The sequence below is a fragment of the Glycine max genome, chromosome 18 (assembly GCF_000004515.6).
Source record: "Glycine max cultivar Williams 82 chromosome 18, Glycine_max_v4.0, whole genome shotgun sequence".
Taxonomy (NCBI): Eukaryota; Viridiplantae; Streptophyta; class Magnoliopsida; order Fabales; family Fabaceae; genus Glycine; species Glycine max.
Genome location: NC_038254.2, coordinates 2,474,923 through 2,502,112, shown reverse-complemented (window position 1 = coordinate 2,502,112; position 27,190 = coordinate 2,474,923). Strand labels below are relative to the sequence as shown.

General features: G+C 32.3%; 5 protein-coding genes and 1 non-coding gene across 13 annotated transcripts; 3 read left to right on the top strand and 3 right to left on the bottom strand.

Moving 5' to 3' along the window:
- On the bottom strand, positions 1-1,154 carry LOC100805736 (uncharacterized). Its single transcript, XM_003552593.5, has 2 exons — positions 392-1,154; positions 1-208 (listed from the first exon to the last, which is right to left on the bottom strand). Exon 1 carries the CDS (start codon positions 766-768, stop codon positions 436-438), a length of 333 nt encoding a protein of 110 aa, XP_003552641.1. The 5' UTR covers positions 769-1,154; the 3' UTR covers positions 1-208; positions 392-435.
- Positions 1,155-4,844: 3,690 nt separating this feature from the next.
- Positions 4,845-7,837, bottom strand: LOC100798297 (uncharacterized). 2 transcript variants are annotated; one of them, XM_003552579.5, is made up of 2 exons: positions 7,168-7,837; positions 4,845-5,215 (listed from the first exon to the last, which is right to left on the bottom strand). In XM_003552579.5, the coding sequence occupies exon 1, from the start codon at positions 7,712-7,714 to the stop codon at positions 7,172-7,174; it is 543 nt and encodes a 180-aa protein (XP_003552627.1). In that variant the 5' UTR covers positions 7,715-7,837; the 3' UTR covers positions 4,845-5,215; positions 7,168-7,171. The 2 variants fall into 2 exon arrangements, with proteins under 2 accessions (XP_003552627.1, XP_040867953.1); XM_041012019.1 differs by having other exon boundaries at positions 4,845-5,219; positions 7,168-7,836.
- LOC100803066 (uncharacterized) lies at positions 4,871-5,638 on the top strand. The gene is made up of 2 exons (XM_026126723.2): positions 4,871-5,247; positions 5,431-5,638. The coding sequence occupies exon 1, from the start codon at positions 4,871-4,873 to the stop codon at positions 5,201-5,203; it is 333 nt and encodes a 110-aa protein (XP_025982508.1). The 3' UTR covers positions 5,204-5,247; positions 5,431-5,638.
- An 848-nt stretch (positions 7,838-8,685) lies between the features above and the next one.
- Positions 8,686-8,757, top strand: TRNAP-AGG (transfer RNA proline (anticodon AGG)). Its single transcript has one exon. It is a non-coding gene; the product is annotated as a tRNA-Pro (tRNA).
- A 276-nt stretch (positions 8,758-9,033) lies between these two features.
- LOC100796692 (rop guanine nucleotide exchange factor 5) lies at positions 9,034-12,593 on the bottom strand. 2 transcript variants are annotated; one of them, XM_006601909.4, is made up of 7 exons: positions 11,991-12,593; positions 11,631-11,744; positions 11,313-11,467; positions 11,131-11,205; positions 10,736-11,026; positions 9,997-10,353; positions 9,034-9,720 (listed from the first exon to the last, which is right to left on the bottom strand). In XM_006601909.4, the coding sequence occupies exons 1-7, from the start codon at positions 12,274-12,276 to the stop codon at positions 9,220-9,222; spliced, it is 1,779 nt and encodes a 592-aa protein (XP_006601972.1). In that variant the 5' UTR covers positions 12,277-12,593; the 3' UTR covers positions 9,034-9,219. The 2 variants fall into 2 exon arrangements, with proteins under 2 accessions (XP_006601972.1, XP_003552856.1); XM_003552808.5 differs by having other exon boundaries at positions 11,631-11,747; positions 11,991-12,592.
- A 7,688-nt stretch (positions 12,594-20,281) lies between these two features.
- On the top strand, positions 20,282-27,190 carry LOC100037468 (guanylyl cyclase). Of its 6 annotated transcripts, none has more exons than XM_014770179.2 (11): positions 20,282-20,485; positions 20,919-21,001; positions 21,319-21,598; positions 21,708-21,832; positions 22,916-23,027; positions 23,709-23,783; positions 24,635-24,723; positions 24,995-25,053; positions 25,754-25,826; positions 26,227-26,302; positions 26,843-27,190. In XM_014770179.2, the coding sequence occupies exons 3-11, from the start codon at positions 21,437-21,439 to the stop codon at positions 26,915-26,917; spliced, it is 846 nt and encodes a 281-aa protein (XP_014625665.1). In that variant the 5' UTR covers positions 20,282-20,485; positions 20,919-21,001; positions 21,319-21,436; the 3' UTR covers positions 26,918-27,190.

Genomic DNA, 27,190 nt, shown 5'->3' with positions numbered 1-27,190 from the left:
AGGAAGACATAGAAGTTATTTGATAGATAATAATAAAGTTGTTACAATATTAATTGTAACTTATTTATGAGCCTTTATAGTTAAGGAGCTCAAATTATTAACTGACAACATACAATACACAACACACACTCCTGTATCCTGAAGCTTTGACGAATTGTAAAAACCTCAGGTTGCGTAACCATAACCAACGTTCTCAGCCATCTACAAGCTGCAATTACATTAGAGAAAACAATGAATCAGCATATGCTACTTTATAACAGCCAAAAATGTGATTACTATATACATGTTTACTTTAATTAGTTCAGTATAGAAATATAACAATTTATCAGCTTCTGGATAAAGTTTTTGAAATGTAAATAATTATTCTTGATAGATATGCTCATATATATACCTGAAAAATAAGTTGGCATTTATGATAGGTAGGTAAGTTGTGGTCTATGGCTTGTTGGCGAAATGGCAACGATGGGGAATGGTGATTGCGACTCTGGGATCAACACCAACTCTCTTGAAAGCATCGGAGGAGAAAACAGCATAGAGGCAAGGGATGCTTACTTCTACAAGGTCATTGCAGCACTGTGAAGAAACAGGAACCCATGCATTTCGTGCAGCCTTTTCGCAGTGACGCAGTTTATGCGTCAAAATTCTAAGTGTGCTAAACTTGCCGCATGGGCCATTTTTCTCGTTTTCATGTTCAGGATAACCGTTGTCGTATTCAGCAACGGCCACACTGACCAAAACCAGCAGGAACAACCCAACAAACTTGCCCATCTTAACTAAATGAATTTGATTGATGATTTACTCTTTTTAAGTAGCTAGCTAGTTTCAAGCTTCGAATGCAACTCACAAATTTAAATTGGCTAGCACTATGGTCTATATATATATTGCCAGGATTAGCTAGCTAGCCAAATAAATAACTGTGTACCAAATTAAACCTGGTTCGCAAGCTAGCATCTGGATTTTGCATTCTTTAGTTTCATGGGAGAAAAGATCGAGGCTAGAGCTGCATGCATGCCCGCAGATTCTTACTAAGAGATGAAGCACACGATGATCTACCTACCTTGATGCGTAGTTAGTATTACAAATTCCTACAGATTTAAATAATAGAAAAACAAATACTGTACTTTTGTGCTTTTTTCAACGATGTTATTATTTTCTAATGATAATATTAATACGAAATAGTTCTCGGTAGAAAACAGTAATTAATTTTTATTAGAGATCATAAATATATATAAAATAGATTTTTTTTCTAAATATAATGTATTTCATGTTTAAGGATTATTCAAGATTTCAATTCTAAATTACTTGATTAAAACATACCAATTATTACTAGTATTTGTGTAAACAATTACTATAAAAGATACTATTTTGTGACAAGCCATGCTGTACTTATAGACGGTCCATGGTTTATTAATAAGATAAATGAAGGTGACTTGGAGAGGTTGTCACATGCAGAAGTCAAACTAGTGATGGAAACTGAAAGTTAATCTCAAATGTGTTAGTTTAAGGAGGATGCTTACCATAAGAGAATTTGTCATAAATTTAATTCTGAGATTTATTGAAATAAATTAATAACAAATTATACGAAAGTCATCAAGAAAAATGTTTTACTGTACTAATTTAAATGATAAAAAAATACACAAAATCTCGTGTAGCTGATGCAAAACAACGTTAATTTGTATTCTGTCTAACATTCTTAATTAACAAAATCTTGAATTCTTCAAAGGAAATTGCTAAATTAATTGGCCCCGGTATCATTAAACTGAAATGTTAATCCATTTTAAAATTTACACAAAATACAAAAGTATAGTTTTTTTCCTAATGCTCCATTACAATTAAAAATGGAAAAAAAAAAAAGAGAAGAAAGAAAAAAGAGAGAAAGAAATGGAAAAGATACAAGTAAAAGAAAAATAGAGTTAAAAAAAAATATAATGTTTGAATAGAGATAAATAAGGAAGGACGAATTGAAAAAAATTCTCTCCACCTATTTGAATATGTAGATAAATAAATAAATTATACTAAAATTATTTTTATATTGATTAAAATTAAATTTAAATTCAAATTTTTGTTACTCCATAGTTTTTTTCTTCATATAAATTATTTTTATTTATTTTTAATCTTCTAGAGAGTTGTTTGATGTTCTAAAAAAATAAAAAGAATTCACTTTTCTCCTCCATTCACTCAAATTTGGGGAAAACTTTGTTCAGGTTCACAAAAAATATATCTCCTTATTTTTTTTCTCTTAAATAAATATTAAAAATTTGGGGAAACATGTTTAGGTTCACCAAAAAAACATAAACAGGCTAGTTCATGGTTTGGTCTCTAGGCAAGAAGCAACAATGAAAGGTAACTAACAGAGTGAGGACTAGCGTGTAAAAGTGAAAATTAAGATTTAAGATTAAGGAGTTTGAATTTTATATTTGTATTTTGTAAAGTTAAGGGGACTTACAATAAAAAGTAATTATACCCCCCACAGGTTCCTTCCCTTCTGTTTCACCACCTACCTTCTTCTTATGAACACCCAGTTCAATCCCTATTTTGCAAGTACTCAGAACTGCTTGCTAGGTTTGTGCGGTATCATGGAAACTCTTCATCCATCATCTCCCTCCTCACACTTGAAACTGAAAACAAATATCCATGTAGAAGTCGCAGATTCTAACAGAGGAGCGTGCGTTGATGAAAATGATGACTCCCTGCAAGGTTCTCTATGGCCCGAGCCACACTCCTCCATCACGGTTATACCCACCACGACGACCACTGAAACCATAGAGAGCCTTGACCTGCCTTTTGCAAGCATCAACAACATCCATAGTGGTAACCATCTTTATCCTAGCATGTGCTCGGTGTAGGTAACAACATTGCGAATAACATTCTCTAGAAAGTTCTTAAGGACTCTGCGTGTTTTTTCTTAGAAGATGCCACTGATTCTCTTGATGTCGGGTTTCGTGATGCCCTGCATGTTGTCGAGCAACACTATCATGTGTCCCTTGGCTCCTCCCTTTCCCAAACCCTTGCCTCACTTCCACAACCACCATATCCACTAGCGTCACCCTTACCACCATATCCACCGCCACCACGATTGTATCCATTGAAGCCACAACCTCCACCACCACCACGGCTGACGCAAGTCTGCGCTTCATTGACAGTGGTGTTCGATTGTCAAGGTCTTAGCCGTGTAGTTCGTCATTCACAACTCTCACTCCCTCTTGTTGCTTCTTCTTCTTCTGACCATGTAGCAACAACATCATCTCTTCAATTTGGTGAGTTCCATTCGTGGCCTGCACCCATTGGAGCAGAAGTTAGAGTTGCTAGTGATTCCAAGAACCATAGCCAAGCAAAGAAAAGGCACAGGGACATGATCAATGCTTTGCGACACTCCACCCAATCCTCTCACCTTTCACGACGTTGATAACCCTTGAGGGTTGTCATTGTCAGGGCCTAAACCAACCCACAAACAAAGCAACTTCACTCATGTTATTCTCGAATATTCTGCACCAGTTGGCCAATGAATGGCAACAACAACCATGACTTGTATTTCATTATAAATACAACAAATCATGAATAAAACAACAGAGAAAAATTATGAAATACCTGTTAGTGTAGTTAGCATAACATAATTTAGTCCTATTCGTAATAGAGTGTGATTCAATTGTGAGGACTGAGGAGCGCAAGAAGCAACAAGGAGAGGTGACTACAAAGGAGGACTAACATGTAAAAGTGAAAATTAAGATTAAAGATGAAGGAGCTTGAATTTTATATTTATATTTTGTAAAGTTAAGGGGATTTACAACAAAAAGTAAATTATTTAGTTATATATATATATATATATATATATATATATATATATATATATATATATATATATATATATATATATATATATAATTATTAAAACAAATAAAGCAATGGATAATTTGTTCTATGGGGTGTGGGCTTTGTCATTTACAATTAGGGTCCAATAATAATTAAGGGCAGATATTTATTTTAAGTATATATGCAAAGTAACTTAGTAAGTTGAGGGGATTGTTACCCCTATATATATATATATAGTTTCGCCCCTCTTCGAACTAGATGATGTGTCATATAACAATTGTGGTTTTTCTTGTTTTCTAAATATACAGCAATAAAACCTTATTCTTGACGAAAAAAAAGAAGGGTGTTGGTATTAAAAGGTCAAGCAATCAGATTTCGTCTATATTTTTATGCATTTAAATTCATACAATTAAAAAAAATTATTGATTTATTGTGGCCTTCGTATAATTTGTTATAAATTTATTTAAATAAATCTCAGAATTAAATTTCTAAATAATGAAATTCTCTTATGAAAAACATCATCCTTAAACAAACAAGCACATTTGAGATAAACTTAAGTTTTCAAGACTAGTTTGACTTCTGTGACAACCTCCGAGCCTCCTTCATTATTTATCTTATTAATAAACCATGGACCGTCTAAGTATAGCATGACGTTTCACAAAATAGCATCGTTGAAAAAGTATTTATTTTTCGATTCTTTATATATATATAAGAAGAAAGCCTCCATAAGTAAGACATATAGGCTGTTGAGTAAGATATTGTAATACCAACTACGTACCAAGGCTGTGCAGTGCTTCCTGATTCAAAATATTCTCAGGCCTGCTTTCTTCTCTACGGTAAGAATCTGCGGGCATGAAGCTGTAACCCTACCTTCTCCCATCAATTTAAAGAATGCCAAATCCAGATGCTTGTGAACAAGGTTTTGTGCATAGTTTACTAGTTTATCTTGCTAATCTAGCAGTATATATAGAGCATGGTGCAAGGCAATTTTTGTGAGTTGTATTTCAAGCTTGAAGCTACTTAAAAAGAGTAAATCATCAATCAAATTCATTTAGTTAAGATGAGCAAGTTCGTTGGTGTGTTCCTGCTGCTTTTGATCACTGTGACCGTTGCTGAATACGACCACAGTTATCCTGAACATGAAAACGAGAAAAATGGTCCATGCGGCAAGTTTAGCACACTTAGAATTTTGACGCATAAACTGCGTCACTGCGAAAAGGCTGCACGAAATGCATGGGTTCCTGTTTCTTCACAGTGCTGCAATGACCTTGTAGAAGTAAGCATCCCTTGCCTCTATGCTGTTTTCTCCTCCGATGCTTTCAAGAGAGTTGGTGTTGATCCCAGAGTCGCAATCACCATTCCCCATCGTTGCCATTTCGCCAACAAGCCATAGACCACAACTTACCTACCTATCATAAATGCCAACTTATTTTTCAGGTATATATATGAGCATATCTATCAAGAATAATTATTTACATTTCAAAAACTTTATCCAGAAGCTGATAAATTGTTATATTTCTATACTGAACTAATTAAAGTAAACATGTATATAGTAATCACATTTTTGGCTGTTATAAAGTAGCATATGCTGATTCATTGTTTTCTCTAATGTAATTGCAGCTTGTAGATGGCTGAGAACGTTGGTTATGGTTACGCAACCTGAGGTTTTTACAATTCGTCAAAGCTTCAGGATACAGGAGTGTGTGTTGTGTATTGTATGTTGTCAGTTAATAATTTGAGCTCCTTAACTATAAAGGCTCATAAATAAGTTACAATTAATATTGTAACAACTTTATTATTATCTATCAAATAACTTCTCTGTCTTCCTGAAAAATATCCTTTTGGTTGTTTTATGACAATAATTTTTATATATAGATGTTAGCGATATGGGTTCTTGGCCTAGCTGCATAAAATTAACTATATCTGATCTTGTTCATCATTCACAGTTAATTGAATTGGTTTGTCGTATAGTTTCCTTGACCTTTTGACCACGCTCTTGATCACTGCATTAGTGACAATAGCAGAGCACGTGTTAAAGGTTGCTACAAATTTTATGGGTAAAATTATAAGTTTGGTCTCCATTTTATTTTTAATTTTGGATTTTGTTTCTCAATACAATTATTTATAATTTTTGTCTTCGTATTTAATCAAATCATACAATATTAGTCCCTCAAGTTCACAATTAAATGTTGATCGTCACATGTCACGTTTTTATTGGATGATGACTGTCACGTGTCATGTTCTGATTGATCAATGAAAACAACAATGTATTTCATCTTTCATAGAGTTGACATCCAATCGGAACACGATATATAACACTCATCATCCAATAAGAACATCACACGTTCAACATTCTTTTGTTAACCGTCAACATCTAATTGTGGACTGAAGGACCAACATTGTATTAAATACTAGAACAAAATTTATAAATAATTTTACCAGAAGACAAAATCCAAAATTAAAGACAAAATAAAGGACTAAAAATGTAATATTATCATTTCTATATGACATAATACTACCCAAAAAAAATGTTAAAGAGAATTCTATAACCGTGTATGCATAACATGATTTTTCTACATAATAAATTACGGGAAAGTTTAAGATATTTTTTTATCGATACATATTAATTGTTACTAAAAGAGATCAAATTATATCATCTTTCCTTCTTTTTTCTTTCACCACCCAACAATATCACCACCGGAAAGTACGAGAAATCAAATGTATAATTTAATCTTTACAAACTACACAAAATGTCATTCACTTTAATTGTTTTCTTTTTAACTAATAATACTATACTTAAATCTTAAATATATAATTAAGTTAAATATTTAAAGAAAAAATTTAATACACCTAACGATTCTATTCAAGCAAGACAATAGAAAGGAAAAAAAATGAAGTAAAAAAAACAAAAAATAGATTACTTTTTATGCAGCATGAAAAGAGGAGCTTAATTTCTTACATCTATCATACTCAATTCACTTGCAATAGAGAGAGAAATTAACACTTAGATCGGGATCAAGACGTAGAATGATTGGTCTAATAAATTTGGGAATTAAAACCTCTGCTCAAACTCCAATAGAAATGTATAATCCAGTCTGTAATGCGCATTGAAAAACCCTAATCTATCCTTGTCAAGCATCAAATTACTCGTGTTAACAAAGATGTCAATCAATCTCACCGTCAAATTCAGAAAGTGACACTAACAAAACACCACTTCCATTTCAAACCACATCACTATTTAATTTACAGTATTCATTCAGATTCAAATTATCTTTCACGTCTCAATGTGAAAAAAATAATCCTAAATCGGACTTTAGAACTAGTCGCATCAAACATCATCGCAATCGCAAAACCTACCTAGCTAGCGTGTGAAGGCGTAGAGAACGAGGGAGACGTAGATGAGGAGCGCGAGGGGGACGAAGATGAGAAGCGGAACGACGGCGGCGTAGGTGTGTGAGCTTCCGCAGGCGAGGGTTCCGAGCTTGATCTGCGCCACGTTGACGAGCGCGAGCATGAGGAAGGCGCAGCCGGCGACGGATCCGACGCCGGAGACGAGCATGCCGAGGCGGAGGGCGGTGCGGTTGACGTCCGCGACGAGGTGGTCGACGACGGCGGGGTAGTGGAAGGAGGTGGTGCGGGAGAGGCGGATGGCCTGCTTGAGGGCGAGGGCGACGAGGCTGGAGAAGAGGAAGGAGCTGAAAGAGTAGACGTGGAAGGCGATGAGGTTCTCGGCGATGGCGGCGGTGGGGGCACACGCCGGATCGGAGTTGAGGCTGTTGGAAGGGTCGTTGGGGTTCCAGGTTAGGCCGATGAAGACGGCGAGGGTGAAGAGGGAGTTGACGTTCACTATCGCGTCTAAGGCCGTGATGTGGAGACTCGTGAACGAAGAAGATGAAGAAGACATTGTTGTTGCTGTTTTCACTTTCAGTTTCAGGGGAAAAGAAAGAAGACGGAGACGAAAATAGATGGAAATATGGAATCGCACTAGAAACGGCAGAGATCTGTAGCAACAAAAACACTTTTATTTTACCGACACACGTTTTCTTTAAATACAATAAATTTCTTACATTATCATTGGTCTTTTATCTTGTTTAACAGTTTTATTTAAGAGAAGAAAAAAAAATTCTACTGACAGTGTAACAAGAATCCATCATCAAAGGTAAATTTTTTATTTTTATTTTAATTATTTTTAAAATGTTATATTAATGAATAATTTATAATTAAATAATAATATAAAAATGTCTTTATCACTTTTAAATTCTTTATTTAAAATAGTGGAATCAAATGGTTTTTGATTAATGCAAACAATGTGTTAGAGAGTATTTGTCACAATTATTTTTGCCAATTTTCTTTACAAAATTTTAACCAAAATATGTAAAAAAACACACCAAATTTTATCAAAAATAATAAAATCTCAAAGTTTCCTTCTTCAAGCTTTAATATCAAATCATATAAAATCCTTTAAATTTCCATTGAATTTTTTTACTTCTAAACTTTTAAAATTATTTCTTGTTTTAAATTTATCAAAAACCTCCCAAATTTTGAATCAAAGAGTTGGAAGAAAATTAACAAAAGAACAATTTTTTTCTTAACTTTAAAAATTAAGAAATTTATTTAGCTCAAAAAATATAATTAATTTATCAAAGATTTAGGATTTAGCTTAATTGGATCAACAGTGCTTATCATCACAATTTTGGATGTGTCCTTATAGCATGCTAATTAATAATTTAATATGTGATTCCAAATCTATTTTCAAAGAAAATTGCAAAAGCAAGCTGACAAGGAGGAAGAGCGTGCGAAACGAAATTACGTAGACATTTTTCTCTCATATAATTTTTATATAATCCTTTTGTTCCTGACAACTAAAAGCATTTAGGGCATTTGGTCTAGTGGCATGATTCTCGCTTAGGGTGCGAGAGGTCCCGAGTTCAATTCTCGGAATGCCCCACTTTTTTATCTTTAATATACCTTGTTGACTTTTTTTTTTATGAAGTCTCATTTGTCAGTGGCCACTTTCTACCTTCAAAAACACATTTTAATCAATGCTACAAGAAAAATTGTGCAGAGGTCTCAGTTTTCAATTGAGATGGTTTCAATTAATTGACAAATATATCATTAAATGTCAACGTGATTCCCAGCATATTTAAATTCAAAAACAATGAATGCCAACTGCTTCAGAACTCAGATCTCAGTAAGCTACTGTAATAACACTACGAATTTGAATTCTCAACTACCAATAAATATATATATTCGTGAATGATACATATGTAAAAAGTTCAAAAAAATAATAATAAATGCTTTATAACAGTTTGTGCTCTACTAAATCCCCCTCCCTCCACCTAAGTAAACTTTGTGCCACCGAATCTCAACTTGGTATTGAGTGCTTTCAAATGGATAAAACCTTGCTAGTCATTTGGTCCTGTTTTTCACCTTCTGATGTTGTTGTTCCGTTTTCTTGCTGCTTGGGTTTGAACAATTCACCTCAGTTGAGTTGCTGCATATCTTAGTAGTCTTTGTCTCTACTCCAAGATAATTTGACAACACTCTCCTCACCCCAAAGCCGCGACGATGGGGTTTGATGTTGTTGTTGTTGTTGATGTTGATGTTGTGGAGGAAAGGAGTTCTCTCCCCTCTTGCAGGACTTATTAGTGGCACCGCCGCAGGTGAAAAGCTAGGTGTGCCAACTGATGCTTTGTGTGGAGTAGTGCCTGAGACAGACACTGAGAGTGGACGTGTAACCTTCTTTTGCTGAGAAACCACGTTAACTGTAGTGGTAGGAACCAATGCAAACCTCTCTGAATGTTTTGTCAAGTCATCCACATATAGCAAATCATCAATGCGGGCCACAATGTTAAAAGCCATGCTCTCCAAAACTCTTGAGTAGCTCTCTAGCACGGATTTTCCAACATCCTGAAATGTGTGAAAATGTGTCAATGATATATGCAACTATGGATGTATTAAAGGGAAAAAATTTATATTCCGTAAGTACTGTTGGTGTTGTTCTTCAATCAAAATTAGAGTTTCACCCTGGTAATTCATGTAATACTTCACGCAGATTATCAAGATACAAATTAAATTCTAATTGAAAAAACACCAACAACATCTAAGGAATTGTATCAAAATTTTGTCATAGAGAAAAATGCTCTCAACATCTAAGGAATTGTATCAACATCTAATTGAACCAACCTTGTTGCACTGGATCTTGCTGGTATCAAGGGTAGTTTGACTTAAGCCTGGGAACCGCTGCTTCAAGGAAACTAGAATGTTCTCAGCTCTATCTGCTAGTAGTTCTCTCTTATCTCCGTCAACCATGAAGTCCTTGACTATTTCCCATGATGATTTTGTGGTAGAACGGTTGGGGTTTGGTGAGGACCTAGAGTGAGCTCTTCGGCGCCATACATAAATTGCTGCTTCCACACGGTTTGCAATCTCTAGTGCAACATGTTCAGAGGATATGTCTAAGCAATCAAGAAGGCACTCCGGGGAGAATTGATCTGATGTTATGTAACGGTAAACAAAATCCCCCAAGCAAGTTCTTCCATTCTGCAAAAATCCATATTCAAGACAATGTCATAACTTGACACAAAATTAACTAGAGAACATCACATTGAAGGTAATATACATGTTTTTTTTTTCAGGGTGATCCCAATGTATTTCGATCAAGAGTCAGCAAATGTTCCCTCGAGGTATTCAAGTCCATCTAAGGCTATATACACACGAACCTGAAGATTGAACCTTGACCACAGGTTAAGGCAATGTACATTTATGCAAAAGAACGATATGTGCTAGTCCCTGTAGGTTATTTGTATATAACCAAGGTATGCCATGTATTGGTATTATCAATATGCTTTGTTTGGTCATTTATCTTAATCATAGAATGACATAAGGCGACAAAAGTCTATTAATGATAGAATTTAGATTAGACCTTAGGAAGAACTTCCAAATATGACTCAGGAACTTCCATTTCAGCCAAAGCAATGCTGTTGATAGCCATGGCTGCTTTTAGTATTTGGTTTGCACATTCTCGAGAGTGATTCAACTGTTTTCTTGAGTCTTCACCGAGTCCTGCAGGGGGAACACGAGGTACGGGAAGCCACCACTTCTCTTCTTGCCGCTGAATTGTTTTCCGAAAAGAGACCGAACCATCTGCATCTGGGGCTACAATTCCTTGGTCTACATACCAAAACTCTGTAGCAGTGAAACTGTCTAAAATTCCCTGTTATTATAGAAAATGCACATTGAGGCCACAATCATTCAATGATGTAACAGCCAACTACTATTCACTAGTGAGCCATGAGAGAACAAGATTCAAATACTCACGAGAAGCATGTTGTCAAGTTTGCGAAGAGCTGGAAGATTGGTAAAAATATCTGCCCTAGGCCTGCAAGTCATTACCTGCAGAATGCACCATATTAGAAACATCATAAATTCATGATTCATTAATTCCCCTTTTGAATAAAATCAGAGTTCAGCATTGAAATTAAGATTCAGTCCAATTTTACCTCGAGCTTACTCCCATCAGGATATGTTTGCCAAGAAGGCATCAACTCGACAATGTAATCACTAACACTAACAAGCCATTCCATCTCTCTCTGCCACATTTCTTTCTTCTCAGAAGGTAAGGGTTCTAGTCTCCATAATTGCCCAAATACAGTTGCTACACGTTGCAAATAATCCAAATTTGAATAAGTTATAAAACTCAAATTTAAAACCAGAACAGAAAATTCAAAAATTTGAACTAATTGCCAACATAGACAAACTAAACAGTTTCTCAATTACATCGTGAGCCTATGTCAGTGCCTGCAAGAGAGAAACCATACCGCACAGATTAGTAATGGCATTAGAGATGGCCAAAGCAGTGCAAACCCCTTTTCCAGAACCTGACATATCTTCACCAAGCAACAATTTTGCAAACCTCTCCTTCATCATGTCAACTTCTGTTTCAAACAACAACAACAAAAAAAAAAAAAACAAATCCAATAACTAGCACTAATTAGAGTTATTAGACAACAAAGTCAAAGGGATATTATTAATGACTTAAAAAAGGGATTATTAATTCCAACCAATTTAACTAAACAAAATAGTCTCTATCCTTTAAAATTCCTGATTCTACAATCCTTTTCTAGTTTCCAAACACAGCATATCCATTTATCTCATAACATATTAAAAAAAAGACTAACCTGACAACTTCAAAGCAATACTGGTAAACTTTTTGTCTTCCAAGTGGGATTTATGTTTGTTTTCTTTTTCATCAGAATTAGAGCGCTTGGAGATTGTGGCCTTGAGAATAGGCCAACCAAGAGGAGCAGGTGAAGAAGACCCTTTTGTCTTAGCTTCTTCAGCAGAAACTGAGGAGCTGGATCCACAGAAACTGGTTTCACTGGAAGAATCTGTGGTGAGACAAGACAAAACAACCCCATCTCTTTTCTTTTGAGAATTTTCGTTCTTCTTAGATAAAGCATCCATCTTTGAGGAAAAGAAAGTGTTTTGGGTTCGAAAAGGCAAATGGGGCAGTCACCACTCGCGCAGATAAGAAGATACTGGGAACGTGGGTTCAGACATAACGGTAAGACAAGTGTGTGAGGATATATGAAGGGACCGCTAAGGTTGTTTCATGGAAAGAAAAGACGATGTAAGGATGAAGACGTGTGGCTTTTTCCGAAAAGGATTGTGAGATTCTGCAATGCAGTGCATACAACAACAAATTTGATTTCTAGTTTTGAAGGTATTATTACCAAAATACTAACGTCTCTCTTCTGGCTTTCGCTCTCAGAGTATTCGGGTACGTTCAAAATATATCAATAAAAAAATTTGAACCTGGTAGCTGTGGGAGTAAGTAAGCAGAGAGAGGGAGCTACAATACAACAACACGCTGAGATACATAATTACTTTTTTGGCCTTTCACATTATTGTTGCAACATTTTGCACCTGTGCTTTACTGACACATAACCAGCAAATCACTATTTTCAGTGTCTAAAAATGTAAGAAAAATGTTTGATGACACCCAATGTACTGTCCTGTCCGCCCAGAGAGACTAAATAAAGAGAGATAAAATAATAAGTATGTCAGTGTGTATGACTTGATAAAAAGTAAAAGATAAAAAATAAGATATGTTAGTAGAATATTTAAAATAAAAAGTAATTTATGTATAATTATTTAAAATATATAGCACTATTATCTTAATAATTAAATTGAAAAAATTTAAATAAGAATATGAAAGTGTAGTTTTTCTTTGGATGATGACTGAAAGTATAGTTTATTAATTATATTACTTTAAATTTAAAAAAAACAAAGAGTGTTAATTAGTACTCTTTCTAGTACCTACATATTATTTTTTATTGATTAAAAAGTATGAAATCATGATAGATTCATTAAATAGGATCTGCGACTTTTGTAATTTAAAAAAAAAAACTAATAAGAGTGTGTTAAATGAATGTATAAGAGAGTGTGTATATAATATTTCTTTCTTAAAAAAAAAATATCTGACTTATTTGACAATGAGTTATTAAGTTTTAAAATGTAGATGAAATAATTAAAAATTTCAAAAAGTTTATTTGAAATTTATTTATTTGTAAGAACTGAAATGATACTTTTATGCAAATGATAAGTACTAGTATATCACGTTTACAGAAGATTTTGCACCCACCTAGGATTACTTACTTACTAGACGAAAATAGATAGTAGTATTTTAATCACAATGGAATCTCTTGTTTAATGTTTGAGTTTGTTGGATTGTGTGGGGCTCATGGTGCATTTGATAAGAGATAAAGTGAGAGTAGAAAAAATAAAGAAGAAAGAAAACACAATTTATGAAATATTTTCTTTTATTTGATGGGAGAGAAAATGAAAAAAAGAAAAGAAAAAGAGGTAACTTTTAAAAATAAAATTTGAAAATTTTCCTTTCTTTCTAATTCATTTAAAAAAAAAATCATCCAACCAAAAGGATCATTAGTGAAGTTTGTAGTACTAATTAAAGAAAGTTGTATAATAACCTAATAATTTATGTGGAGCGATAGATAGCGTTCGTGTTTTAAAATTTGAATAGTATGGCGTGAAATAGTTATAGGGGCTTTGATGGGAAATGCATGCCACCATCATTAGGGCATAATTGGTCCCGCTTGTCTATATCTTCCAACTCCTGCTATCAAAGTTCTTGATGGCATTTATCGACATTGAATTTTGTTTGATTCGATTGCATTAAAAAGAACAGCATCCTTACTTAACTCCGAATGAGAATTTAGGAGGTATAATTTTTTAGTATAATATCAGCTACTCCACTTGGAAATTTTGTCCATTGATTTTTTTTTAAAATATAGAGTTTAGTTAGCTGGTTTGTTGAAATTGTTATTTTTGTTAATATGTTACTGTTACATATTCATGTGAGCGGCGAAAGAAGGAGATGGAGTTATGGTCATTCCTAAATTTGTTTAACTTATATTTTTTGACTCCTTTTTCCTATATATATATATATATATATATATATATATATATATATATATATATATATATATATATATATATATATATATATTACTTCATTTGATATATTCTTTTTGTTATATGCTATTTTTATACTCAATATAGACTATAGTTATATATTTATTTTATTTTTAAATAAGAATTATTAATTATAATAAATTTCTTACATAAATTAATTATGCACACCAAATTTTATTTATTTTTAACTAAATTATGCATTTTTATCACTTTTTCTTAATGTATTTTTATCTTAAACCACCTAAAATTAAAACTCTAACTCCACCCTGTTCACTGCAATAAAATATTTCGAAGGTGAAATTCAAACTGGCTTTATTATCAAAATAATATAGACATGTTCATGACTATCTAAATGAAACACAAAATCAATACTAGTATTAAACAATATACTATTGCATGTACTCTCTCTCTCTCTCTCTCTCTCTCTCTCTCTCTCTCTCTCTCTCTCTCTCTCTCTCTCTCTCTCTCTCTCTCTCTCTCTCTAACCTCATAATTTACAAACATGCATGCATTTAATTTAGTTTATTTCAAAGAATAATACGTATTTTTAACTTCTTGAAAGGGTTTCTTGGTGATTATTTTAAAAAAAAAATCCTGAATATGCACTATATTTTTAAAATCTATTTTTTACTTGAACAAAAGCAAACCGTAATTGTATTAAACTTTGAATAATACGAAGGTTTTGACTTGTGACCTATCAATCAAGGGTTATCCAGTAATTTCCATGATCAATTCATTGGTAAAACCTTATTACTATCAGTTGTCGACGAAGTGCCATTCCATAATTTGTCAGTTAATGTCTGTTTTTTAATTCAACTTATAACCAACATATGGCCGTTAAAGAGCAGTTAAGCCTTGACAGAAAGTTGCTCATATCCTTTAAGATAATCTTCTTTCGTTGTCTTTTCCAAATTTAATTAATTAATTAAATGAAGATCCGATTATCAAACTAAACTGGATTCTCTATAGTTATTATATTGTTATAGTTCTTCAACAAAAATGATATTATTACAGAGAAATATGTAAACATAATTAGTAGATATTACAGCTAATCAAATATATCGTCTACATTGTTTAATTATTTCTAACTTCAATCAAAACATATACGTAGTTAAGCAAAAAAGTCCAAATAGTAGTGTTGCCTTTAGCCATAACCATGACCTAAACTTTATGATATATGATTTAGTATGCATATGATATGATATATATATATATATATATATATATATATATATATATATATATATATATATATATATATATATATATATATAATTTAGAAACACTATTTCTAACTGACTATCATTTATCATAATTTAAATTTATTGAAAATCACAAACAACATCAAATTTTACTCATAATTTGTAAATTTAATAAATTTTAGTAAAAAATAGTGTCTTAAAAAATGAGTTAATCAATGTATTACTAATATTCATCCAATATTACAAATTAAGTTGATTTTAAGAACGCATAAATCTAATCAAACAAACCATCTAGTTATATATTGCACAATCCAATTAAATTAACCACAAACATGGTTATCATTATTTTATATCTTTTAGAAACATGATATTATTATCGCAATAACTATTTTTTCTAGTTGTCTTACACTCTTGGTATTTATTTGATTGAGATCAAACAAGAAAAAAAGAAGGAAATTTCAAATTTTAGTGTGAATTTCATGCTTTTATTTTTTTTTTACTTTAATTTAAATATTTTATTCTTTAATCCAACTAAGCAATCCCTTCTACTAAAGTACATGATAGGCGTCACAACTACTTTTGATTGCATGACCATAAAATTTGCCTAATAATCAGGAACTGTAGTAATATTCGGTTAAAAAAGTATGTCTTTTTAATAGTATAAAGTATAAAGAAGGTCTACTACGGCGTAGGTCTGCCATGACTGAAAAATGCGACTCAGGGAAGCTAGGAGAAAAAATTCATCAAACAAGCTAGTACATTTACATTTGTTGTTTCCCTTAAAACATGCCTTCTTGTTTCCTAACTAATAATACATTTGTGCATTACAAACATTACAATTGATGTAACATTTCTTTAATTAATGGCTTTTAAACCTCCCTTACCACCCAAAAAAACGTTACTATAATTATAAAAAAAATATACTATATTACAACTTTTGTAGTTAAAGTCATAATTTTATAGCAAATTGGACTTTTTTACTCTCTTCGTTTCCAAACAATACTTATTTTAATTTTTCAAGTTGACATATCTCACATAAAAAAGTGTTTTAGAAGTAATTTTATGTTTAGATCGAGATGTTAGTTTTTTTTTTTAAGAAGATATAGATGTTATTGTTCTCTATGAAGAAAGAATCCAAATATCTTAATTAATTTAGGGATTTAATTAGAATGCATTGGCACTTTAAAAAAATATGTATTATTATCTAATTAAAAATTGTCATATATGAATAATGTGTTGACTTATATAATAAAATCTTAATTTAATTTATTTTTTATTAAAAACTAAATCCAGAGTTTATTTTTTTATGTATTATTAGTTTTAAAAAATACATCAATAGTTAATCAAAATTATCTAGAGTATAATTTTTAAAATAATTACAATAAAAATAAATCATTTTGTTATATATGGCAATTTATAATTAAATAAAAGCATAAAAATATATTAGAAGTACATTCTAACTAAATTTCTTTAAAAATTAATTGATTTGTCATTCTGTATAAAGAACGCTAACATAATTCCATTAACGTTTTCCTCTATATATTCTTCTTCCTTTTTTTTTCTGTCACAATGCACGGAGATGACTTTCATACAAACTTCAATTCAAATTTATCTAACTTTTTCCGTTGAAATCCAACTTACAAAGCAACGAAGGGATCAGAAGCTAAAGGCCAAAATGCCTACAACGGTTGCACGTTGTTTTTGACAATGGATTTGTTAAAGTAAAGTGAAAAAGGAAACTGTTATTATATCCGTTTATTAAAGCAGAGGCACCGTTAGTTCTTGACTTTTTTAAGTCCATGGCCGCTACTTTTTTCAAAACTCATTTTTTTGTGAACCTTTTTAAATTTACTTTCCGCTTTTTGCTTCACGGAATACAGTAGAGTGTGGATTATCTAGCCATCTCAAGTTCTGAGAATTTTCAGTGCACATCTCACACCTCGGATCCTGAAATACTTCAAAGGGGGATCCAAATCTTTTTTACACCATTGTTTAATTATTTAATTTCTAATAAATAATTATTTGACAAATAAAAAAATTTCAAAAAAAATATTAATTTTATGTGTAAAAGAAGTAAAATCTACTATTAAACAAACATTAAATCAATATTCTATTTTTCTTATTAAATTTTTTCTATTGATATTAATTTATTTTGCTTCTCATGTATACAAACAATCTTGAGGGAGGGTGGCCAAGGCCATATTGTCCCAACCCCTTCCCCCTCCCCCTAAATTTGTCCCTAAATCTCACCATGTGTGTGTATATTTGAATTTTTGTCCAAAATGCAGCCACATGCAAATCCAATTGACAAAACGTAAGGTATGTTTGAGTATTCGGTAGTTAAACTTTAAATGACATTTCCTAAAGGGATCAAAACGATGTCTTATATGTTTGTCTATCGAACGTGTCTAAGAACACATACATCACTAATTGAACGAAAATCCAAACATGTATGCAAAAGACATCCCTTTAATCCGTTTATGAAACGTGATTTGGAGGCCGGTCACTTACTCAAACATAATTATGTTCATAAATTTTATCAGGTTAAATATGTTTTTATGCTCGTGATCCGAGCGATTATAGATTATTTGAACCCAATTTGATACCCTTTAGTAGATACTATGGGTAACAAACGGACTTGTCTGATTGGGCCAGTTTATTTAACATACTTTCTTAGACATACTGGCTTATGAGCATATAACATTTGTTTTTACAATTCTCCTCCAATGCATTGACTTACTCCTCCCAATCCCAAATTAATTGCAGGTTTGGAAAGCTTCTGATTGTTCTTTGAATTTAAACCAAGAACAAACAGTAAACGTACACTAAGTTGGAGTCTACATCTACAACGTTATGTCTTTTCAACTGTGGATTTCAATTTTCAAACCCTCCTAAACCAATATGAATCTTTATCTGTATATATAAAAAATTGATGGTTTTAAAACAGAGCTCCAGCATGTGCTGTTCAGATAATTGCAGAATATCCAAGATTCCACGGCGACGCTAAAAGAGTATTTCAATAAATTCTCCTGTTAGCGTGGACCACTTCTAATGCTACCATTAGCATGGACCACCTTTAATAAAATCTAGGTATTATATCACATCCACTTCATTGTCCATTTCATATAAGCTTCATTAAGTCAAAACAAAAGAAATTTTGAAAAACAAAATGGTCTCGTACATGTGAAATTATTATTTTCACCCGATATCAGATTATTACTCGGTTGATTGGGATGTTCTACAATTCCCCCAACATATTGTAGTATAGATAGTCTTTTGATTGATGATGATTGACCCAAGTGATGAGTGACTTATATTTTTTAATTAAATTATTATAATCTTGATTGGTGCTTAGATATGTAACAGATCGTGTTGAGAGAAAAAAATAATATTTTTTAAATAAATATAGATCTTAATTAATGTGTACTCATGATCCTTAAAAAAAATTATCATTATTTTTGACAAAAATAACTTCGTAACAATATTATAATAAAAAAAATATAGATAGTGTTGATTATGTGAATAAATAAAATTAAAAGATTTTAAATGTTATGCCACAATTTTAAGAATATTGCAAATCAATTACTGTATTTATTTAATTTAACAGTAATATTGTTATTTTATATTATAAAGTAATTTAAAAACATGACCTTCTCTCGGTAGGTTGCAGCAAATAGCAACCTTTCAGTAGAATGTAATCTTTTGGCAATTGGGTAGTCATGGATCACCGTTCAGTTAAGTCCAAACCCAATTTGCCACATTTGGAGGTCAGCTTATGTGATTATTTCTCCAACCAAGTTCCTTTCCTTCCAATGCATATATTTTCTAAGATCAGTATAATTATTATTTCTTAATACGTCTTTTTATTTATTTTCATTTTTAAAGAGAGTTTTACTTTTAAAAAATCATTTATCGTATATAAGTAAATTTTATTTAGCTCTTGTATCCAAAAAAATATAAGTAAATATTTGACAGCACAATTTAGCTAAATACTGAAAATAATGAACATTTTTGCTATGATTGATTGATACTTTTTAATGAAATTAAAAAAAAACAAACATTCATTGAATCCGTACCTGCTGTCGTTACACAGATTGGCTGTACCTGATTCCATCCTGATGCCACTTTTAGAAGTTCACATACTTTTCTTTTCTTTTCTTTTTTTAATATTTCTTATTGCATTGATTTTTTCTCAAGGTGCCAAGAAAATATCAACAAAACGTCTGCATCTTGTTCTTGTTAAGATTTGCTGTTTAAATTTAGCCAAATTCTGTTATTTATTTATTTATTTTTTAAAAAATGAAAAGTTTTAATGTATTTATCTAATTGCCCTAAATTTTCGCACGATACTTAAAAAAATTCACCTATCTACAAAGCATCCACACTGTATTTGAATTTGTAACTTAAGCAACACAACACAATTTAGTACAAGAATAATCAAATGTCCTCTAAAAAAATTAAATTATTGGTAGAAATAATTTGATATTTGAATCTCTTAAGAATTTGATTTCCTATTTGAATATGAAGTGACAACAATGATAACACTTTATCCTAAAAATAAATCAATCTCATAGGATAGAGATTACATCTCTTGGTTATTAGAAAAGAAATGTCCTCTCAGAAAAAAGAAAAAGAAAAATCAAATGTAAGGAAACTTAACTTGTCTGTCGCATTAGCATAAATTAATTCGCATCTTATTCTTTTCCGTTAACTTGTACCTGACGTTGCGACATGTGCTTTCATATAACACAGTCAATATTAACATTAATAAAATAATTAATCCATTTGAAAAAAACAATGAAGAAAATGAAAGAAGTAGAAGAAAAAACGTGATGGGAGAACACAACACAACAGAGAAGAAAGGGGCCAAAAGACAAATCAGAAACCGAAAAGGAATTGAACAAAACAAAATCGTTCACAAACACAAAGGCACCAACCAACCTCTTCGAATTCGCGTTTTCTTCTCTCTTCGCCTCGTACGTTCCAATTTCTATGACTCTGCCTCCATTTAACATTTGATTTATTGTTTTTCCGATAATTTACTTGTTTCGTGCTCCGCTCAAATGAAATTAACTCATCCGTCGATTTTATTTTTTTTCTGTTTGTTTCGCTTATCATATCGAATAATTTAGTCGTTGAATTATATGCTGGTGTTGGAGTGAAGATACCGTCAAAATTTTATATCAGCTTTGGACTTGTTTTTAATTTTGTCATTCCGAAAGACATTTTTGTTTCCTGTTTATATGTTAAATTACGAGGGAGATTTTTTTGGTTTTTCCTGTTAGTCAGAGTAATCCATCATCATATTAGTTTGTGTTTGTCTATGGATGCTTAGGTTAAAGACAATAATAATCTTGTGACATTGTGTGTTTGGTGTAGCTACCCTGCACTTACTGTTAACTTATGCAGGCCATCAAATTTGATTTTGTGCAATTAACCCCTAGTATGTTTGGATGGAGGAAATTGCATGGGAAAGGGAAAGGGAAAGGGAGGTTAGTTTTTCATTTTTGATTTTAAAGAATTATTAAATGTTTGTTTTAAACAGAAGAATGTGGGGTGATTGGAAGGTTACATGATAATCTCACTATTTTAACAAATATAAATTATAAAGAATGTTTACTTGAAATGGAAAATTGCCCACCTAACTTATCCATCCAGAAATACTCTTAAATGATTCAAATCCACCCTTCTTAGGTGTTATGGCCTTCAATGGATTTAGAAATTGGGGAATCCTAACTATGAAGAAATTAAAGAATTTTATGATTGACTTCTATATTTATTTATTTTTGTTTTGTCAAAGCTGCTGCAGGCAGTGTATGTACTGCAATCCTCCCAATTTGGTTGAGACTCCACATATGCGACAAGGACTGCACTCTGTTCTAGACCTTTGTTTGAAATTAAACATTTTACATTAACTTTGGTCATTGATGTGGCCCATATGCTTGCTATTCAACAAGATTCTCAAGGCAGGGGATGAAAGAGAATTAAAAGGAGATAATTTGAATGTGATAGATCCATACCTGTTTCAGCAACCATCAAGTAACATAGATTCCCATCCTCCCTCCTTGCGCCGTTCACACTTCTTTGAAGTAAGAGCATGGGATATGTGGACTAAAACTCATTCTTTACATATTATATACTAGAAATATTTCTCTGTTGATTATATCTGTAATAAACTTTATCTAATTATGCTTATAGGTACCACACATAAACCAAATATATACATGGGATTGTGGCCTTGCTTGTGTCTTGATGGTTTTAAAAACTATCGGTGTCAACAACTGCGATATTCCAACACTGGCTGAACTATGCCGCACAACTAGGTCTTTTCCTCTATAAAAGCTCTGTCATTTGAAGTGCTTGAAGATCCTAGACTATCCATGGCTATTTCTAATGCAATTAAGAAGGAAGCATAGTTTGGAGTCTTTGGACTTCTTTAATAGGTTAAGAAAAGTAAAGTGCCAAAAGTGTGGGACTCACTATGGGTTCTACACAAAGTTGTGAGAATATACTCTATAGGACTATGCCTATGCAAATGCAAGTATATTTCTAGTCCTCCTCTCTCCTCTGTCTCTCTTTAATTGGAAATCATTGCCAATCTTAAAATGTTAATCAGGTGACAGGGTTTCTTAGTATCTATACATTTTGGACCAAATTATCATCAAATTTTGTAGACTAAAATACTAAATAAATGTATTTGATGCATTGTGATTAATGTAGTGATATTACATATATAACTAACCTTCCTCCTTGGCCCAGAGTTGTCATACATTGTTGCCTAAAAATAGTCAGATCATCTGGCAATTATCATGTTTTAGTACACATTTTGTAGATTTATATTTGATAATCCCATGGCTGTTATCGTTGTTATTATTATTTAATACATTTTCCCAGTAATAAGTCAAATGAATAACTTGATTATATTTCTAACAACTCTCGTGTAAGAGCCCATTGAGTTTGGACTTGAAGGGTGGACAATGCACAAGCTCTCCCTACATTTGTCTTAAATTCCACATAAAATAAGAAAATTGGGGATGGCATGAGGCAATCCGTAGACTAGAGATTATCTGCATGTAATTTATGTCTTTACGTACGCTGTATGGATTCAAGTTAGAAAACCAAAGTGCTTATCAGATTTTTCATATAGGGGAAGAAAAAAGGAAAATAAGATTTTTTTATTTTTATTTTAATGGTTGAATATAAACACAAGTTATGTTTTTGTTACTTTTCAGGATGCTGCTGTCAATCGTTGCAACTTTATTTTTGCCAACAATAGCATCAATATGAATCAACTAGTAGAACAAATTAATATCATGTACAAAAACAAAACAGATAAACATTGTAATTCGATATGAAAATGTTTGATGAACTTCTCACTAGTCTCACTGTTTACTACTGTTTTGCAGCATTTGGACTGTTGATTTGGCATATTTATTACAGAGATTTGCTGTTGCTTTTTCCTACTTCACGGTGACATTTGGGGCAAATCCAAACTATTGCATTGAATCATTTTACAAGGTGATTCATTGTCATACTGAAATAGTTACAAGCTCTTTAGTTTTTTTTAGTATTAGTAAATCCCCAATATGGTCATCAGGAGAATTTTGAAACATCAATTTGGTCATGAAATCATGATTTTGGTCATCAAACAGTAACTTAGGGCTATTTTGTTTTTGATGCAGCAAAACTATCATTTGAAGTCTGAATAGTAAATAGATGTAATAATCTTTTAAAGAGCAAATTAATGTTACAAAAATGTTTTGAGGACCAAAATGGGGGGTTATTTGACTCTAGTGTCTTTGCTTGTGTCTGTTTTTGGTTGAAGCAATTGAAGATATAAAATTTTCGTTAAGAGTGGCCAAAATTGGGTTTGGGATATATTGGTATCAGAGTATTATCCAAGAGAGGACATTTTAAATGTCATAGGATTAGGTGATTCACTAGTGTAAACAGAAAAATTTGTCTTTGCCCAAAATGTACCAGAGCTTGGCTCTAGGTCTTGTTGATAATCATGATTGAGCAGAACAGGTACCAGGTTATAGGTTATGGCATGTCCGGTTTTATGATTGTCACTTTCAATGTTGGTGTTTTGTAGAATTTGAAACAACCTTGCTGTATGGATCTTTCTTCTGCATGCATTCAATGCTTTCTGTACCTATTGCATAAAGTTGATAGGATTTTGTTTTAAATATTGTGTAGGAGGAACTGCCTAATGATCTAGTGAGAGTGGATTTGCTATTTCAGAAAGCAATGGAGGCTGGCATTGATATACAGGTATGCTGCACGCCTGCACCTTTTTTATTGGATCCCCTCAATATCAATAGAAAAGTTCTGAGATTGTCACATACTGGAAAAGGAAAGGAAAATGTTACATCATTTCTTTCGATTAATGTTTTATTGTTTGTTTGTCTTGGTATAAAATAATTAAAGGGTGTGAACTCAGTTCAGTTGGTTGCAATTTTACCACATACATTGAGCACTGGTAATAAGTAAATAAACTTTTTATAATGGTTTGTGAAATGGTTTTCTCTGGCTGATTTGTTGGAATTAGAAGAAAATGAATCTATTTGGTTATACTTCTCCATAAACACTTATAGGAGAAAAAAATAAAATGAAAAAATGAAACAAGCTTTCCTGAAACTAAAATTAGCTTATGCATAAGCTAATTTTAGCTTATAGAGAAGCTTATTTCATTTTTCCTTCTTATTTTCTTCTCCTAAATGCTTATGGAAAAGTTTATCCAAACAAACCAATTGACAGTTAGAACTTCATGGTTATTATCTTTACTTCTGTTTGGACTTTGGAGACTTTTTATTTGCTTATGGCTTTGTTGTTTTTTTATAAGTAGCCAACAAACCTTTTGTTAGGACCAAGGGTTTTCCCCTTCAACTGGAAAATAGGAGAGATATCTCTCTTCCAAGGGTTTTCCCCTTCAAATCAGATTTCTCCTTTCACAAAGAGCAAAAGCTCGATTTACAAATGATACAAGATAGAGTACCTCTTCCTATACATCCTCCTCCTATTTATTTACCTTTCAAACCCACTCTAACTGGCTAACCTTCTGCTAACAAACTCCAATAACTGGCCTTACTCTTAAAAAATTTCCAATTCTCATCTTTTTACAGTGCAGGTCAATTAGTGCAGAAGAGATTTCTATTCTCATATTGTCTGGGAAATATGTTGCTATTGCATTAGTTGATCACAACAAATTGAGGTACAATTTTCTTATAATCCTTTCTTTACTGGATTTAATACTTTAGTTACAATAACTGTACTACATTTACATACTCCAATTGCTCCTACCAACTTTAGATAGCACCTGACTGAGGTAAACCAAGTTCATTCGTTGACAAACTCTTTTTTTAGAAAACTTGCTACCCTGGGTGTAATGTAAATTCTTTACTTTTTCATTTTCTTTTCCTCAATAATGCCGTTTACCTTGGCAATGGGCAATTCTAGCTGCTTCTGAAAAGATTCTGTTTCAGTCATGTTTTGCAAGATGTTCCTGTGCCTGGTGTTTTCAGCAACAACTCTGGCTACACAGGTGAACAGTTATATTTTAGCTTTACTTTATTTGCATTTGTTTTAGATGTATTCTTCCCAAGTGGAAGTTACTACCTACAATTGTCCTATACATGTGAGTAGCTTTCCTTTTTGATTTATTTAGACCAGCAGTGTGATGTTCTAAAGAACTTCATATGATGAGTTTAGACAAATATATAAACATATTATTCTATTTCAATTTTTGATTAGGGTAATGGTCAGCAAACATTTTCATGGCTTTTCACTGACCTTCCTTCAAGAAGACGTGTAATGCTGCATTAACCAGTGGGCCTTGCTCCATCATTTTTACACACCTCATAAGTTTGTGAACCCATTGATTTTCCTTTTCTCAATAATTTTTTATCCCCCCTTTTCTTTCAAATCCATCCCAAAAAAGCATGTGTTTTTAAGGACAGGGAAGCTAATGCAAATTATATATCACACTGTATTGTAGCACGTTAAATGTTTCTGCTGAAAAATGATTTCAAAGGTTGATAGCTGTTGGTATCCTAGACTTCTAATTCTTGAACTCCAAGATTAGGCTTGTTTGCAACTGTGAATATGAGCTGATATCTTTCTAACGTTGAGAAAGGTCAATATCCTCACAACAGATTTATCGAAGTATTATAGTATTTATCCAAACATTCTAAAATTAATAAATTTATTAAATGAGTTAATAAGTAGAAAAATTCCATTGACAGGTCACTATGTGTTGATATGTGGCTATGATGCTGGAGCAGATATGTTTGAGATTAGAGATCCTGGCAGCTCTAAGTAACCTCTTTCCCCTCTCTCTACTTCTGGTTTTTTATTAAAAGTTTCTGCACAATACTACTTTTCCTTATTAATATCTTTACCATTATATTTGGATCACAAACATGACATGTAAATCCAAATTGTGTTATGCCTTATGGTTCTAGCGCTATTCCTTTTCACCATGGCTGAATTTCCTGATATAGCAAAGGACACAACGTAAACCAGTGAAATGACATCAGTCAAACAATCAATTTTCTTTTATTATTTTTCATAAACAATATGCTGGAATATGACAAGCATCTGCATATTATTGGAGTGGATAAATTATGGCCTAGTTCTTTTTTGTGATTTTGAGCCTAACATAAAAGTTGATTATCTTTATAAATTTACATATTCAAAATTCTCTGAAAATGTGCAGGAAACATAAGAGGATTTCTTCAAAGTCTTTAGAAGAAGCTCGCAAAGCCTTTGGAACTGATGAGGATCTTCTTTTGGTAAGCATCATATACCTCAAATCATCTTTCAGTAAGCTAAACTTCCAAGTCGTGTGATTTGTTATCTCTGGTGAAAGTTATTTTATTAAACTGATTTTTTTAAAGTAAATTGCTTAATAGACCTCTGTAGTGATTGTATGCTTGTAGGTAAGATGGTTGATGTGATGTCACAGTTGTGCAACTATCATAATCTTCACTTAGGACTTTAAATGAAAGTTTTGACCATCGTTTATTCTTTTTCTGTTGATATAACTTGTTTATATCATTTAGTCCAAGAGAATGCTAGATACTCGTTCTTTGCCACATTCTTTATTATTATTAGATGAATTTCATATGGGTTGCACTCCCTAATTTTTGAGACCCACATGCTTTAGTTACTTTCCCATGGATTTCATCCAACAATAGAAAGTTGAAACTAGTGTGTTAAAAAAAAAATGTATTTCTAGCGTTTATGGTCTTGTATTTCTACTTACTCTACTCAGTTGGCAACGTGATATTGTTGTCTGAAATAATTATTTTTTTCCTTGCATGGCCAAGCAGATATCTTTGGAGAAAAGCAGTAACCATCATCAACCTTTTATGCAACTATCCAATGATGTCAATACCGATTCTTGATTTTCTTGACCTGTTTTGCAATGATTTGCCAGTTATGTTGATGCTCTTTTTTTTTTTTTTTTTGCATCCTTGTGTATTTTAGTGGCTACACTTAGCTTATTATTTATTTATATTCCCATTTCCCTGTATAAACCTCTTAAAATGGTTTTGTCTGGGCTGTATGTACCGTGTAGGTTTACTCGAAACTGTATAGTGAATTCATTCTAATCTTTATGTAAATCATGTGTTCTTTCTCAGAAACGTGAGACAGACAACTGAATTGTTGTTAATGAA

Coding starts and splice junctions, on each gene's coding strand:
- LOC100805736 (XM_003552593.5), bottom strand. CDS start 768: ATGGGCAAGTTTGTTGGGTTGTTCCTGCTGGTTTTGGTCAGTGTGGCC.
- LOC100803066 (XM_026126723.2), top strand. CDS start 4,871: ATGAGCAAGTTCGTTGGTGTGTTCCTGCTGCTTTTGATCACTGTGACC.
- LOC100798297 (XM_003552579.5), bottom strand. CDS start 7,714: ATGTCTTCTTCATCTTCTTCGTTCACGAGTCTCCACATCACGGCCTTA.
- LOC100796692 (XM_003552808.5), bottom strand. CDS start 12,276: ATGGATGCTTTATCTAAGAAGAACGAAAATTCTCAAAAGAAAAGAGAT. Junction 11,206..11,312: donor CTGATGGGAGTAAGCTCGAG/GTAAAATTGGAC, acceptor TGCATTCTGCAG/GTAATGACTTGCAGGCCTAG. Junction 10,354..10,735: donor ATTTGGAAGTTCTTCCTAAG/GTCTAATCTAAA, acceptor GGATTTTTGCAG/AATGGAAGAACTTGCTTGGG.
- LOC100037468 (XM_014770177.2), top strand. CDS start 21,437: ATGTGGCCCATATGCTTGCTATTCAACAAGATTCTCAAGGCAGGGGAT. Junction 23,028..23,708: donor GCATTGAATCATTTTACAAG/GTGATTCATTGT, acceptor AATATTGTGTAG/GAGGAACTGCCTAATGATCT. Junction 24,724..24,994: donor GTTGATCACAACAAATTGAG/GTACAATTTTCT, acceptor ATTCTGTTTCAG/TCATGTTTTGCAAGATGTTC.